The following is an 11,309-nucleotide window of genomic DNA, read 5'->3' as shown; positions in this document are numbered from 1 at the left end:
GCAGAGCAGCGACATCATCAGGTATTATTATAAAACAGAGCAGGAAAGCACTACAAGGGGCCACACCGCGCATGTACACCTTCCTCCCCTCCTCGGCTTCGCGGACGCAGCCGCTCGACTGGGTGACGCTCATCACGAACGCGCTAGCGGTGGCGAGGGAAGCACCATCGGAGCAGGTTCTCAACACCCTCGTGATGATGCAGTCTTACGCGACCGCCTCAGCAGACGTCTTCACCAATGTCTCCCGCGGTGCGCGAGATGTGAAGGAGTATGTGGCGCTGCTGTGCGCCATGGACGAGGCGATCGGCGCGTGGCCCTTGCGTGTTCGGCAGCTGCTGGACGTACCGCCGGTCATCCTGGTGCCGGCTGGAGGGCCCGGTGGCAGCTTCGTCACTGTCCCGGTGCACACGCCGCGCGGCGAGGCGCTGGTGTTCCTGTTTAACGTGTCACTCTATCACATGAACGCTGGGCTGCACTATCTGGCCCGCGTGCGGGCGGATGCGTCAGTGATGATTTCGTCCAACGCCTCGCGACGACTGGGCGGTGCTGGCTCCGTCGCGGCACCGAACCAAAACGCCAAGCTGGCCGCCCAGCATTGCCGCCTGGCGGTCGACGTGCTGCGCTGGTCAGAGGCCCTTCACGCAAGTCCGAGCTCCCCTTCCGCACTCGCGCTGCGCAACCTGCGCAGCCACATACCACTGGACGTGACAAGGGACATGGGCGTGCTGTGTTCGGCAGTGGCTAAGTACATGTACGCCCTCTCCTCTGCATCCACCAAGGACAAGCCGGACGTGTTGGCGAAGCTCGCCTTCGATGCGGCGCAGCTGCAACTCCCAGGGTGCGTCTCCGCTAGCAGCTCGCTGCAGCTCTTGCCCTCCCTCCTGCTCGCTACCTACCACTACCACAAGGCCACGTGGTACTACTCGGCCAGTAAGGTGCCAGACATGGCTGAGGCTCTCGGCCACATGCAGTACGCCGACACCCTCCTACGCAGCTGCGACGCGCAGTGGGGAGTGGAGGAGGCGCGCACGCAGATGGAGCACGAGTCGCGGCAATGGTGGGGGCGTCGACTGGCGTCCTTCTTCAAAGGTGTTAGCCAGGCGGGCGCATCGGCAGCGAACCGGCCTCGTGGCGAGGCACCTCGCCGCGCCAGCGAAGTGAGCAGAGCAGCGGGTGTTGCCAGCTCGGATGAAGCCGATGACAACACCGTTGTTGCGGCGCTCCAGCCAGCCACGGAGTACCCGAGCCTTCACGCGCTCCTGCTCCACGGTGAGGGCAGATCGGCATCCAGAGCAGCGGGTGCTGCCAGCTCGGATGACCGCAGCGACGGTGCCCCGACGGCGGCCACAGTTGCGGATGTAGTGCATGTTTATCCGTACCTCCGCCTGCTCCTGCAGGACGTGTGTGACTGCCTGCAGCGGTACAAACGAGAGAACGAGCTCGTATTCTTCGTGAAGGCAGCGGCCGCTGACGTCGTGAGCCGTGACGTGCCGGACGTGACAGCCGCTATCGGCGGCGGTGCGGCGGATGCAGCGGAGGAGAGCGCGCTCTTCGAGCCTCGCGCAAGCCTCTTCGCTTCGTTGCCGTCCACGAGCACGCTTCAACTCGCTTTGGCGCAGGAGGAGGAGTGCGGGCAGGCACAGCAGGCACTCGCAAGCCTGCTCCAGCGTGTCGAGCGCGACCAGCGAACGCTCTCGCTCTTCATCAAGCCACCGAACACCCTTCATCAGGCCCTGGACGCGCTGGAGGCTCTCCTGCCGCAGGCGGCTCCATGGGGTTCTCTAGATGCTGTCGTCAATGCAGCAGCCGAGGCGGTCGAGGCGGCTGTGCAGAACTTCGTTGACGTAGCCGCCGCCTGGCAGGAGGGCCACGACGCCTACGTCGGTGCCCGCTGCGCTGCGCATCCTTTGCTCAAGGATACTCGTGCTGAGCTGGCGGTGTGGAGCGAGCGAGCGGCTGTGGCGCTGCAGCGGTGGAAGAAACTTGAGCTACCCGCCGAGGTCGACTCCCGCAGCGCCTTCCTCGATGCCCTTGTCCCCATCAGCAGCGAGCTTCATGCGTATCTGAAGCAGAGCGGTGATGTATGCAGGGATGCGCGAGACGTGCTGATGTGCAGCCCCGGCAGCGTCGCCGTTGCACAGGTGCAGGCGTGCACAGCAGCGGTGGACGCGGCGAGGCAGTCTGGCATCGAACTGTTGACGCGCGTGACCGCGACAGCCTCCCGCCGCTCGATACCGCGGCCGCCACTGTACAGGGCAAGTGGTGGCACCCGCACGCGGAACTCGGACGACAACGGCAACGCCGCTGGCGCGGAAGAAGATGAGCCCGCGCCGGCCCCGCAGTATGCCGAGGCGGAGGCGGCCATTGAAGCGATGGTGCAGGTACTAGAAGAGGCCCCTACGGTGGTGGCCCACGTGGAGAGCGCGGCCGCGGAGCTGCGCGACATGCAGAAGAAGGCTGTCGTGACGCCGCTGGGCCAGTTGCGTGACGTCCACTTCCTCTCCGACTCCACCAAGCAGCCCATCAAGGAGGCAGACAAAGAGAGAGGAGGAAGAGGAGGAGGCGCCGTACGGGCGAGTGCCAAATGTGGCGGCAGTGTCATGAAGGCTGCAGACCCTACCAGCGGCGTCGACAACGTCGCCTCTCGAAGCACCGCTACTGCTTCCTCTCGCAAGCGCGCCGGCACCTCTTCACCGGTTGGGAAGCCTCTCTTGCCTGACCCAGCTGCCGACGACGCCTCCGACTCCGTCAGCTCCTCGCAGCTGGCAGACGCGAAAGAGGTGGCTGTCGTGGAGGGGGACGGCGCCACCAAAGCAGCAGTGAGCGGCAGCCTGCTCCGCCGCCTCAAGGCGAACAAGGAAGAGCGTCAGCAGGGGTCCCGCAGCGCGCCCGTCACTGCCTCACCGCCACCGTCCAAACGCGCGAAGCGATGACAGAGACAGCCGGAGACACAACACGCTAGACGGCTCCACCCGACACGTCTTCTCTCCCCCTCTCTCCTGTTAGATCAACCGGTGCGTGGTGGAGCGGGTGAGGGAGGGGCGGCGGGCGGCTCCGTCCCTTCCTCGCCCGTGAAAACGCTCTCCATCAAGAATCACCACACACATAGAGAGACAGAGAGGCGCGCACATGTATGCCGATGTTCGATCGCTCGGTGCATGTCGGTGCACGAGAAGACCCCCCGGCTCCATCTCACTCTCCCCCCCCCCACCCCTCCTTCCTATCATCACTGCGCACACATGTTTGTGCGGGCGTTCACGAATTCGCCGGCGCGTCCCTCTCCTCTTGAAACACCTGCACTCTGTGTGCTGTCGCGCCATGAATCCGTGTATATCGCCGTCTCTCTCTCTCCCTGCTGCTGCCTTTTACTCTCTCCGTCCGTCGATCTTCTCGGCTGCATTACGCGCAGTCAGTGCTGGGGTGGATTGTGTCGCCCTTTACTCTACCTCCACGTACATAGACACAGGCCCCTCCTCCTGACTCTCTTGCAGGGAGCGCACTACCGCCCTTCCAGTGCATCACCATCACTACTACCAGTGCGCCAGTACCACCACTGCCAATATTACGATGGGCGCCGCCAACTCGTGTACGTGCTCGGAGACGAAGTACCGCTTCAAGGACTTCATCGTCTCCGTCTACCCCGACAACATCCACGGCGGCCCCGACGAGGATGCGCTGGCGAAGTTGAACAATTACATCGCCAGTAACCCCGAGCGCATCCCCCGCGTGTGCCGAAAGATTGGCAAACTTCTTCTCATCCACCTCGCAAGCAAGAAGGAAACGCGAGTCATGGTGTCGGTGCTCATGCTGCGCTCTCTCATCGAGCACGCCGCCCGCGTGGTGGACTTTGTGCCTCACAGCGTAGATATTTGCGCTCTGCTGCTCTCAACAAGTATCCCGCGCTACCACATTGGTGCCGCGGATGTGCTGAGCACGCTGTGTTATCGGCTCAGCACTCAGCCCAACACGGACTCGGCACGTCGGCTGATCGCCGACAACAAGGACCGCCTTGTGCCGCAGCTGCTGCAGATGACGTCCGATCACATAGCGTCACGGAAGTGTGCAAACACGGTGCAGACGCGCTACGCCGCGATCCTGGCACTCGGCAACATCGCCAACTGCATTCACACCGCCTTGGCCGGGAATGCAGCGGTCATCATGCAGGCCATGATCGTCAATCTGATTCTTGTGCTGAGGGAGCGTGCGCATAAGCCGCTGAGTGACGCAAGCGTGCATCTCCTGGCGAAGCAGCACAACGGCGGCGCCGACGCAACGTCGGTGGCCAGCCCCATCCTGAAACTGCCGGCGGAAGCGGAGGAGCAGGATGTCACGTACGCGCTGGCCTGCAGCCATGGCATTGGTGCAACGGCAGCCTGCACCACTACGGCCGGTGTGGCGGGGTTGCTGAACCGCGTCACGGCGCTGCTAGAGACGCAAAATGGCTGGGGCATACCGCACGTGCCGTCGCTCGTATTCCGCGACATTGTGTCCGCCATGCAGCGCCGCCCACAGCAGCTGGGCTTCCTCGTGTACCAGTGTCTGTGCGATATGGGGCAGTGTACGTCTGACCCGAGCGTGCGTATTGGTGTGCTACGTTCGCTGCAGGCCTGCGTGGACGTGCTGCCTATGACGGGCGGTCGCCCGGCGGTGGTGCTGGATCACATTGTGAGCGTTATGCAGCCACCCATGGCTGGTAGCACCACCGACGGGGCCGCCGCTGGGGACGAGGACGGCGTAGACAGCGCGTGTCTGGAGAAGGACACACACGACGCCGTCGTGACGCTAACCAGTCGGCTTCTTCGCTCTACCTACCTGCGACACAATGGGTCGCAGCTGCAGAGTATCCTTGTCTCGTTGTGGCACCTGCTCGAGGCAGCACAGAGCAGAGGCACACCGCATCCAACGCTGGTGTTGCGGCTCCTTGTCGTGGCTGCGCCGTACCTGCGCTCTGTGCCGCTGGTGGACCGCAGAGACATTCGTGTAACGGATGGTCTTGAATGCTACCTCAACGGCAGCGGCGGCGATGTGCAGCGACACCTCGCCTCGCGCGTGCTGGCCGGCATTCTCGCCGGCATCCCGGCTCCGACGCACAGCGCGGTAGAAGGCGGCGGCGGCGGCGACAAAGTGAGTGTGGCGGAAGTTACGGCTGCGTTCGCGGCAGCGCCGTCCCCACCCACAGGCACGGGGGTGTTGTTCACGGCCGAGGAAGACGTTGCCTTCGCGCAGGAGTGGGTAAAGCGGGTGTCGAAGGAAACGGAGGGAGTCACGCCGCTGACGGTGGTGTCGGTGGCGAACGTGCTCTGTGCCCTCATGGCAGGCTACGGAGTGAGTGGGCTGCCCTTCACGCTCATGTTTCTCTGGGCGCTGCAGCAGCTCTGCGTGCGCGTAGAGCCGGCGAGTGCAGCGGCGCGGCAAGACGACACCGCCAGCGCGTCTACTGCAACGGTGACGACGATGTCGGCGTCGAGGGCTGCCACGTCGCCCCTCACCCGCGCCTGGTTGCACATGATTGCGGCCTTGCTGGTCTGCTGTGGCCGCGTGTACGCGATTCCGAAGCTGCAGGCGTATGGGCAAGAGATTCTGGAGAAGAGAGTCGCGGCTGGCCAGCTGGCGAGCTGCTTCGAGCCCGCTCTCCGCATCTCCGGGCACGCGGCGGATGTATACACGGTCAGCGGACTGCGCTGCCACGCTTCAGAGAAGAGTCGCCCGCTCGCGACAGACTTCACGGAGGCGCCCGTTTCCAAACTGCCGTCGTTCAGCTACGTGTCGAACATCATTGCGGACGCGGATTGGGCAGACGTCGCCGTCGTCTTCGGCGCCAGCGATGAAGAAAAGTTGCACATGGTCATTGAAGAAGTGTGCTTCCAGCCAGACAGCGAGGTAAGCGTGAGCCTGTCCAGTCTCATCGCCGCACGCAGCTCATCCATTCCCGCCGCCGACGCCATGTCGCAGAGGTCGCTTCACTTCTCCCTGAGTGTGCAGGATGAGGCCAAGGTAAGCACACTGCGCTCTCTGCGCATCTCCGTGGTGGACAACAGCATCCTGCGTGCACAGGACAGCCGTGGAGCGGTGCCACTGAGCGCCGCTGCGATCACCACAGCCAAGAAGGTGCAGGAGATCGCCGAGCACTACAACGTGAGCGCTGCGACGCAGGTGCTGCCGCCGGAGACGACGGCCGCGCTTCCCCCACTGCCGATGTTGCCGCTGCACAGAGACGACGAGGACACGTCGGGGGGTATGAGCGAGTCCAGCGAGTTCGCGTCGGAGGTGCGCGGGAAGGCGATGTCACCGCCGTTGTACGTGGCCGGGTGCACCGCAGACAGCCGCTCCCGCAGCGGTGCCGGCACGGAGAGCGCGGCGTTTGTGAACCCGCTCAATGTGGACGTTGGCATCCAAGCAGCTCGCAAAGCACAGAGGGCGCTGTCGATTCGGGCCCTGCCGGCAGCTCGCTACGTGTCCATGGTGTAGAGAGAGAGAGAGGAAGGCCGGTACAAGCGTGTGTGTTGGCCGCCTCACCGTACCCCAACCCACCCACCCTCCTTTCGTGTCCGTGGGGTGGGGGTGGAAGACGCTCGGGAAGGCGGGTCTGTGCTACACGTCATGGTTGCCTTCTTTTCGTTTCTTGCTTGCTCGCACGCGTGGGGGGACCAATAAGGCATACGGGCCGCGGGCAGGCGGTGCAACTGGTGGGAGAGGGAGGATAAAGGCAACACATCGCCGCGTCGAATAGATGCTTGCTTGCCCCCGCTCGGTGTGTGTGTGTGTGTGTGTTCCCCATCCATCGCTGACCGCCGCTGCCAACCCACCCCACCTCGCTCTCCCCCTTTCTCTGTACAGCTACAACAGTATCTTCGTTAGTTTTTTTTGGGGGGGGAGGGCACAACCCCCTCCCCCACCCCCTCCACCCTTTGCGTCTCTCTGCCTGATGGGGTGCGAGATAGGCGTGGCAGGGACAAGGTGCCCACGCCGTGTTTGATTGCTTCGCTTACTCCTTGTTGGGGCGCGCGTGCGTGTCTCGCCTTGCACACCTCCCCTGCGGTCGTGTCTACGGTGCAAGGATCGACGGGGCTCTTCTGGAGGTTTCCTCTCCAGCAATGTGCGTGGCTCTGGCTGTGTGTGTGTGTGTGTGTGTGTGTGTGTGTGTGTGTGCCCCTCTCTCTGAGATGAGAGAAGAGGGCTGACGCACCTGCGCGCACCTCCACACCCTCCACTTTCGGCACTGCCCATGTCTCCGTCCGGTCGAGTACCGCCTCCCGCTTCTCACACATTTCTCTCTCCGATCGAATGCAGCTGAAGCACTCAGCTCACGGTGTACCGCGCTGTGTATCCCACGCGCACAACAATACGCACTCGCACCCACACGGCAACCTGTTGCCTACCCCACTCTCACTTCCAAACACTCACCCTCAAGTCGTGCACCGGCATGCCCTGCTTCCCACCCTTCCGCACTCTCAAAGGCGAGGTCCTCGACCTTCACGTGTCCTCCTCCATCGACGCCAAGGACGCGGTTGCCCTGCTATATTTCTGCGGTGGGGATGAGAAGGCCTGCGTGGTGCAGCCCTGCAGCCTCGCTCTCTCTCAGTACCAGCTGCACATTGGCCCCCTAGGCCGCGAGGCGTGCGTGGAGGTGCCCTACATGCTCATCGCCACCTGGGGCATTGCGCGTGCCTCATCCTCTATCACCAAGGCGTTTGTGCAGGTGCAGCAGCAGGCGGAGGAGACGGCACGGACGTCGTCAGGGACGGCATCGATGGGTTCCACCATCGGCAGTGGCGTGGCGTCGGCCGCAAGCCCTTCCGTTACGGCTGCGGTGGCGATGATGACGCCGCTGCTGAGCGCCCCTCCAGCGCAGGTGCCGCAGCCGGTGCCGCTGCCATCGCGGCCGCGATACGCAGACCCCCTGCCCGCTCTCTATGTGGTCACGCTGCAGACGAAGCACGTCTGGCAGCATCGTCTCATTGTCCAGTCGGAGCGCATCCTCAAGAACATACGCGCACACCTCACTCTCATGCACTGCCTGGCACGTGTCTCTGACCTTCCGGCCTTCCACTACGCCGAGGAGCGGCAGCGGCAGCAGCGGGTCGGCAGCAGCAGCAACAGCGTGAATAGCACGGGAGAGGCAACGGGAACGGCGGGTATATGGAGCACCGAGTTTGGCTGGAACCTCTACTCGCCGCAGCGCGAGTTTACCCGCCAGCTCTGCATCGACGCGTCTCGCCCCGCACCGGAGGTGGCCACCGAAGCAGCCCTGCAAGCGGGCCGCATCGGTCTCCATCAAGATCTGCGACCTTGGTTCAGACTGGTGGACCTCCGTGACGAGGAGAGGGACGTCGGCCGCGGCGAGCGCCCCGCCGACTTTCAGTACACGTGCTCCCCGACCTACCCATGGCTCTTCTTACAGCCAAGGCTTGTGGACCGTGAGTTGCTCCTGAGGGCGATAGCGGCCCGCTCTCGCGCCCGTGTGCCCGCGGTGTCGTACGTGTGCCTGCGCACCGGTGCCGTTCTCGCACGCAGCTCCCAGCCTCTCATGCGCTCGCCGCAACTCAGCGCCGACTCGGACGTGTGCTACACGCTCATTAACATGGGCTACGCGCCCCACCACGCGCGCCCGCAGCGCACGACAGCGTCCGCGGCAGTGTCGTCATCGCTTGTCCCCTCGCTCTTGGCAACGGCACACGGCAGCTCGCCAGCCGCGACCAACTCCCTCAAGGCGAGCCCTGTGGTAGGTGCACCCGCCGCAGTGGCGAGACCCGTTCGGCCGCCGTCTCTCTTCGACGACGACTCGGACGGCGATGGCCAGCCGCCATGTGCCGGAAGCACGAGTAACGCGTCCTCCACACAGCAGCTGGAGAGCACGCCAGTAAACGGGAGCGGCTGCACCTCCGTCAGGACACCGCCGTCGACTGTATCCAAGGCCGCGCGCAAGTTCACGGTGACCGCGGCTGGAGACGCTGCGAACGTCGCGACCACGCCACTGATGGAGACCTCGCACGGTGCTGTGATGGGTGCGAGCACGAACGCGAACGCGGCGAAGGTGCTGCTGGTGGCGGACTGTCGGCCACAAATCACGGCCGCCGGCAACGCCCAGCTCGGTGGCGGCTACGAGTCGGGTAGCTACTACACGTTCTGTCAGACAAACTTCTTCGAGATCGACAACATCTTCGGTGTGGCCAAGTCGTTCGAAAAGCTACGCAGCATGCTGGCCCGCTACCAGGGCAACACGGTGGAAAAGACATTTCTGCGGCGGTTGTACGACTCCGACTGGCTCGCCATCGTCCAGCGTGTACTCGTCTGCTCCGTGACGGCGGCGCAGTCGCTGCAGAACGGCGTCTCATGTCTGGTCCACTGCACCGACGGCTGGGATCGCACGTCACAGTGCACGGCACTCGCGATGCTCCTGCTGGACCCGTACTACCGCACCATCGTGGGCTTCTGCACGCTGATCGAGAAGGAGTTCTGTTCCTTCGGCCACAAGTTCGCAGAGCGCTCTGGGCACCAGCTGCCAGGCCGCACGACCGTCTTTACTCACTCGGGTGTCGCAAGCTCCGACACGGAGCAGCAGCACGGCGGCAGCGGCGGCAGTGCCCCGCGTCTGGACACGTCGCCGATCTTCTTGAATTTCCTGGATGCGGTGTTCCAGGTGTGCCATCAATATCCGACGTGCTTTGAGTTTACGCCAGAGCTGCTCGCCCACCTGTCGGAGGTTGTCTACAGCTGTCTCTACGGCACGTTCTTATGTAACGGCGAGCAGGAGCGGCACCTCGAGGGGGTGCGGCTGCGCACAGCCTCCGTCTGGACAGACGTCCTGCGCCGCACGCAGAGGGAGAAGGCCGGCAAGATCCCGCTCTGCTTCGTCAACATCCATTACGACGCGGTGACGGCGTGGCGCTTCATCTCGCAGCGGCGGCGCGGGCGTGTGGAGGGCGGTGCCGGCGGCGCAACAGCATTGGCGGACTTTGTGTTGCTGCCCAACTGCAGCAGCAAGCGCCTCGTATTTTGGGAGGCGCTGTACACCCGCGAAGACGCGGATCACTACCTCAGCTACAACCCCCACGTGTACGCCGTCAAGACGACGCAGGAGGTCTCGTGGGGGCTCGAGTTCGACAGCTTCCTCGATGCTGAGATGGAGGAGGCGTGCGCCGATCGGGAAAACGAAATGGCATCGCTGCTGGCGCTCGAGGAGTTCATGGCAGCCGAGGCGAATACCCCCGCGGCGCCGTCGCTCGCGGCTAACAGTGCGAGGAGTGCCTGGTGCGTCTTTGACGCCGTCAACTGCTTCAACTGCTACAAGTCCTTCGGCATGTGGAGCACCAAGGCGCAGTGTGCGGCATGCAAGCAGTACTTCTGCACCGACTGCCACGTGCACGACTGTATCCTGCAGCAGTACTGAGGTGCTGTGCGCGACGGTGTGTGTCGCGAGGCTCATGCGTGCGTGGGGCGTGTCCATTGCTTGCGATGTCATCGTTATCCTATCGTACTAGGGGTGCAACCCGACGAAGCTGGGGAGACAAGAATACGAACCCCAACAACAACCAAAGGTGGGCAAGGGACCGCGGCGCGATGGCGAAAGATGCCGAGTCGGCACATGTATGGGACGTGCCCAACGCATCCTCCTGTGCCGCACTTGACACGGCTGCCTCCTAGACGTTTGTTTTTTCGTGTGTGTGGCTGCTCACCAGCACATGCGCATGCGTGCGTGGGCGCGTCGCTCACTCTCCTCTACTTTCTCCTCCTCTGGCACCCCCCCCTTTTCGCACCGCACGGCATGCACACAACTCGTGTCCCGAAAGCACCTCATCGGAGCTCAGCCCGGGAGGAGCACGCGAGGAAAGCGGTCACCAACGTTGCGGCACGTTCTCCCCCCCCCCGCGCGCGCATCGTGCGTGGCGACTAGACCAACCCCGATGTGCACACTGTATTGGAGCAGCTGTCCTTGTGTCCGTCGACGACGGTGCCACAGCGCCACTTCCTTGCCTCGCCGTCACCCAAGCGGACCTCCTCCCGGTGGAAGCAGCACCACCGCACTTTCTACACGCAGACGCACAACCGCGGCTACGTGAGCCGGCTGCGGCACCAACGCAGGGCCAGCACCATCGGGGGTCATTGTTTCTACGTGCTCAAAACCCCACTCCCGCTGTCCTACGAGAAGCAGTGCGATATCGCCTACGTGACGGGTCGCCAGCGCCGCTGGCTATATGCAGGTGGACAGCGGCTGAGCGCGACGCGCTGCAACGCCTGACTCTGTCTGAGCGCAGCCCAATGGTGGAGATGCTGGAAAGGTTGGAGTCGCAGGGCCACGACAAGCCGTC

At 63.8% G+C, this 11,309-nt stretch overlaps 3 protein-coding genes across 3 annotated transcripts; all 3 read left to right on the top strand.

Annotated features, from left to right (window-relative positions):
• Nucleotides 1-71: 71 nt before the first annotated feature.
• LMJF_20_1500 (conserved hypothetical protein) lies at nt 72-2,933 on the top strand (the record flags this gene model as incomplete). The annotated part of the gene is made up of 1 exon (XM_001682852.1): nt 72-2,933. One exon carries the CDS (start codon nt 72-74, stop codon nt 2,931-2,933), a length of 2,862 nt encoding a protein of 953 aa, XP_001682904.1.
• A 634-nt stretch (nt 2,934-3,567) lies between these two features.
• Nucleotides 3,568-6,468, top strand: LMJF_20_1490 (conserved hypothetical protein; the record flags this gene model as incomplete). The annotated part of the gene is made up of 1 exon (XM_001682851.1): nt 3,568-6,468. The coding sequence occupies one exon, from the start codon at nt 3,568-3,570 to the stop codon at nt 6,466-6,468; it is 2,901 nt and encodes a 966-aa protein (XP_001682903.1).
• A 955-nt stretch (nt 6,469-7,423) lies between these two features.
• Nucleotides 7,424-10,390, top strand: LMJF_20_1480 (putative zinc-binding phosphatase; the record flags this gene model as incomplete). The annotated part of the gene is made up of 1 exon (XM_001682850.1): nt 7,424-10,390. The coding sequence occupies one exon, from the start codon at nt 7,424-7,426 to the stop codon at nt 10,388-10,390; it is 2,967 nt and encodes a 988-aa protein (XP_001682902.1).
• Nucleotides 10,391-11,309: the final 919 nt, after the last annotated feature.

Source organism: Leishmania major, chromosome 20 (assembly GCF_000002725.2).
Source record: "Leishmania major strain Friedlin complete genome, chromosome 20".
Lineage (NCBI taxonomy): Eukaryota > Euglenozoa > Kinetoplastea > Trypanosomatida > Trypanosomatidae > Leishmania > Leishmania major.
Note: the sequence above shows the minus strand (reverse complement) of the source record. Positions and strands in the feature narration are given on the sequence as shown.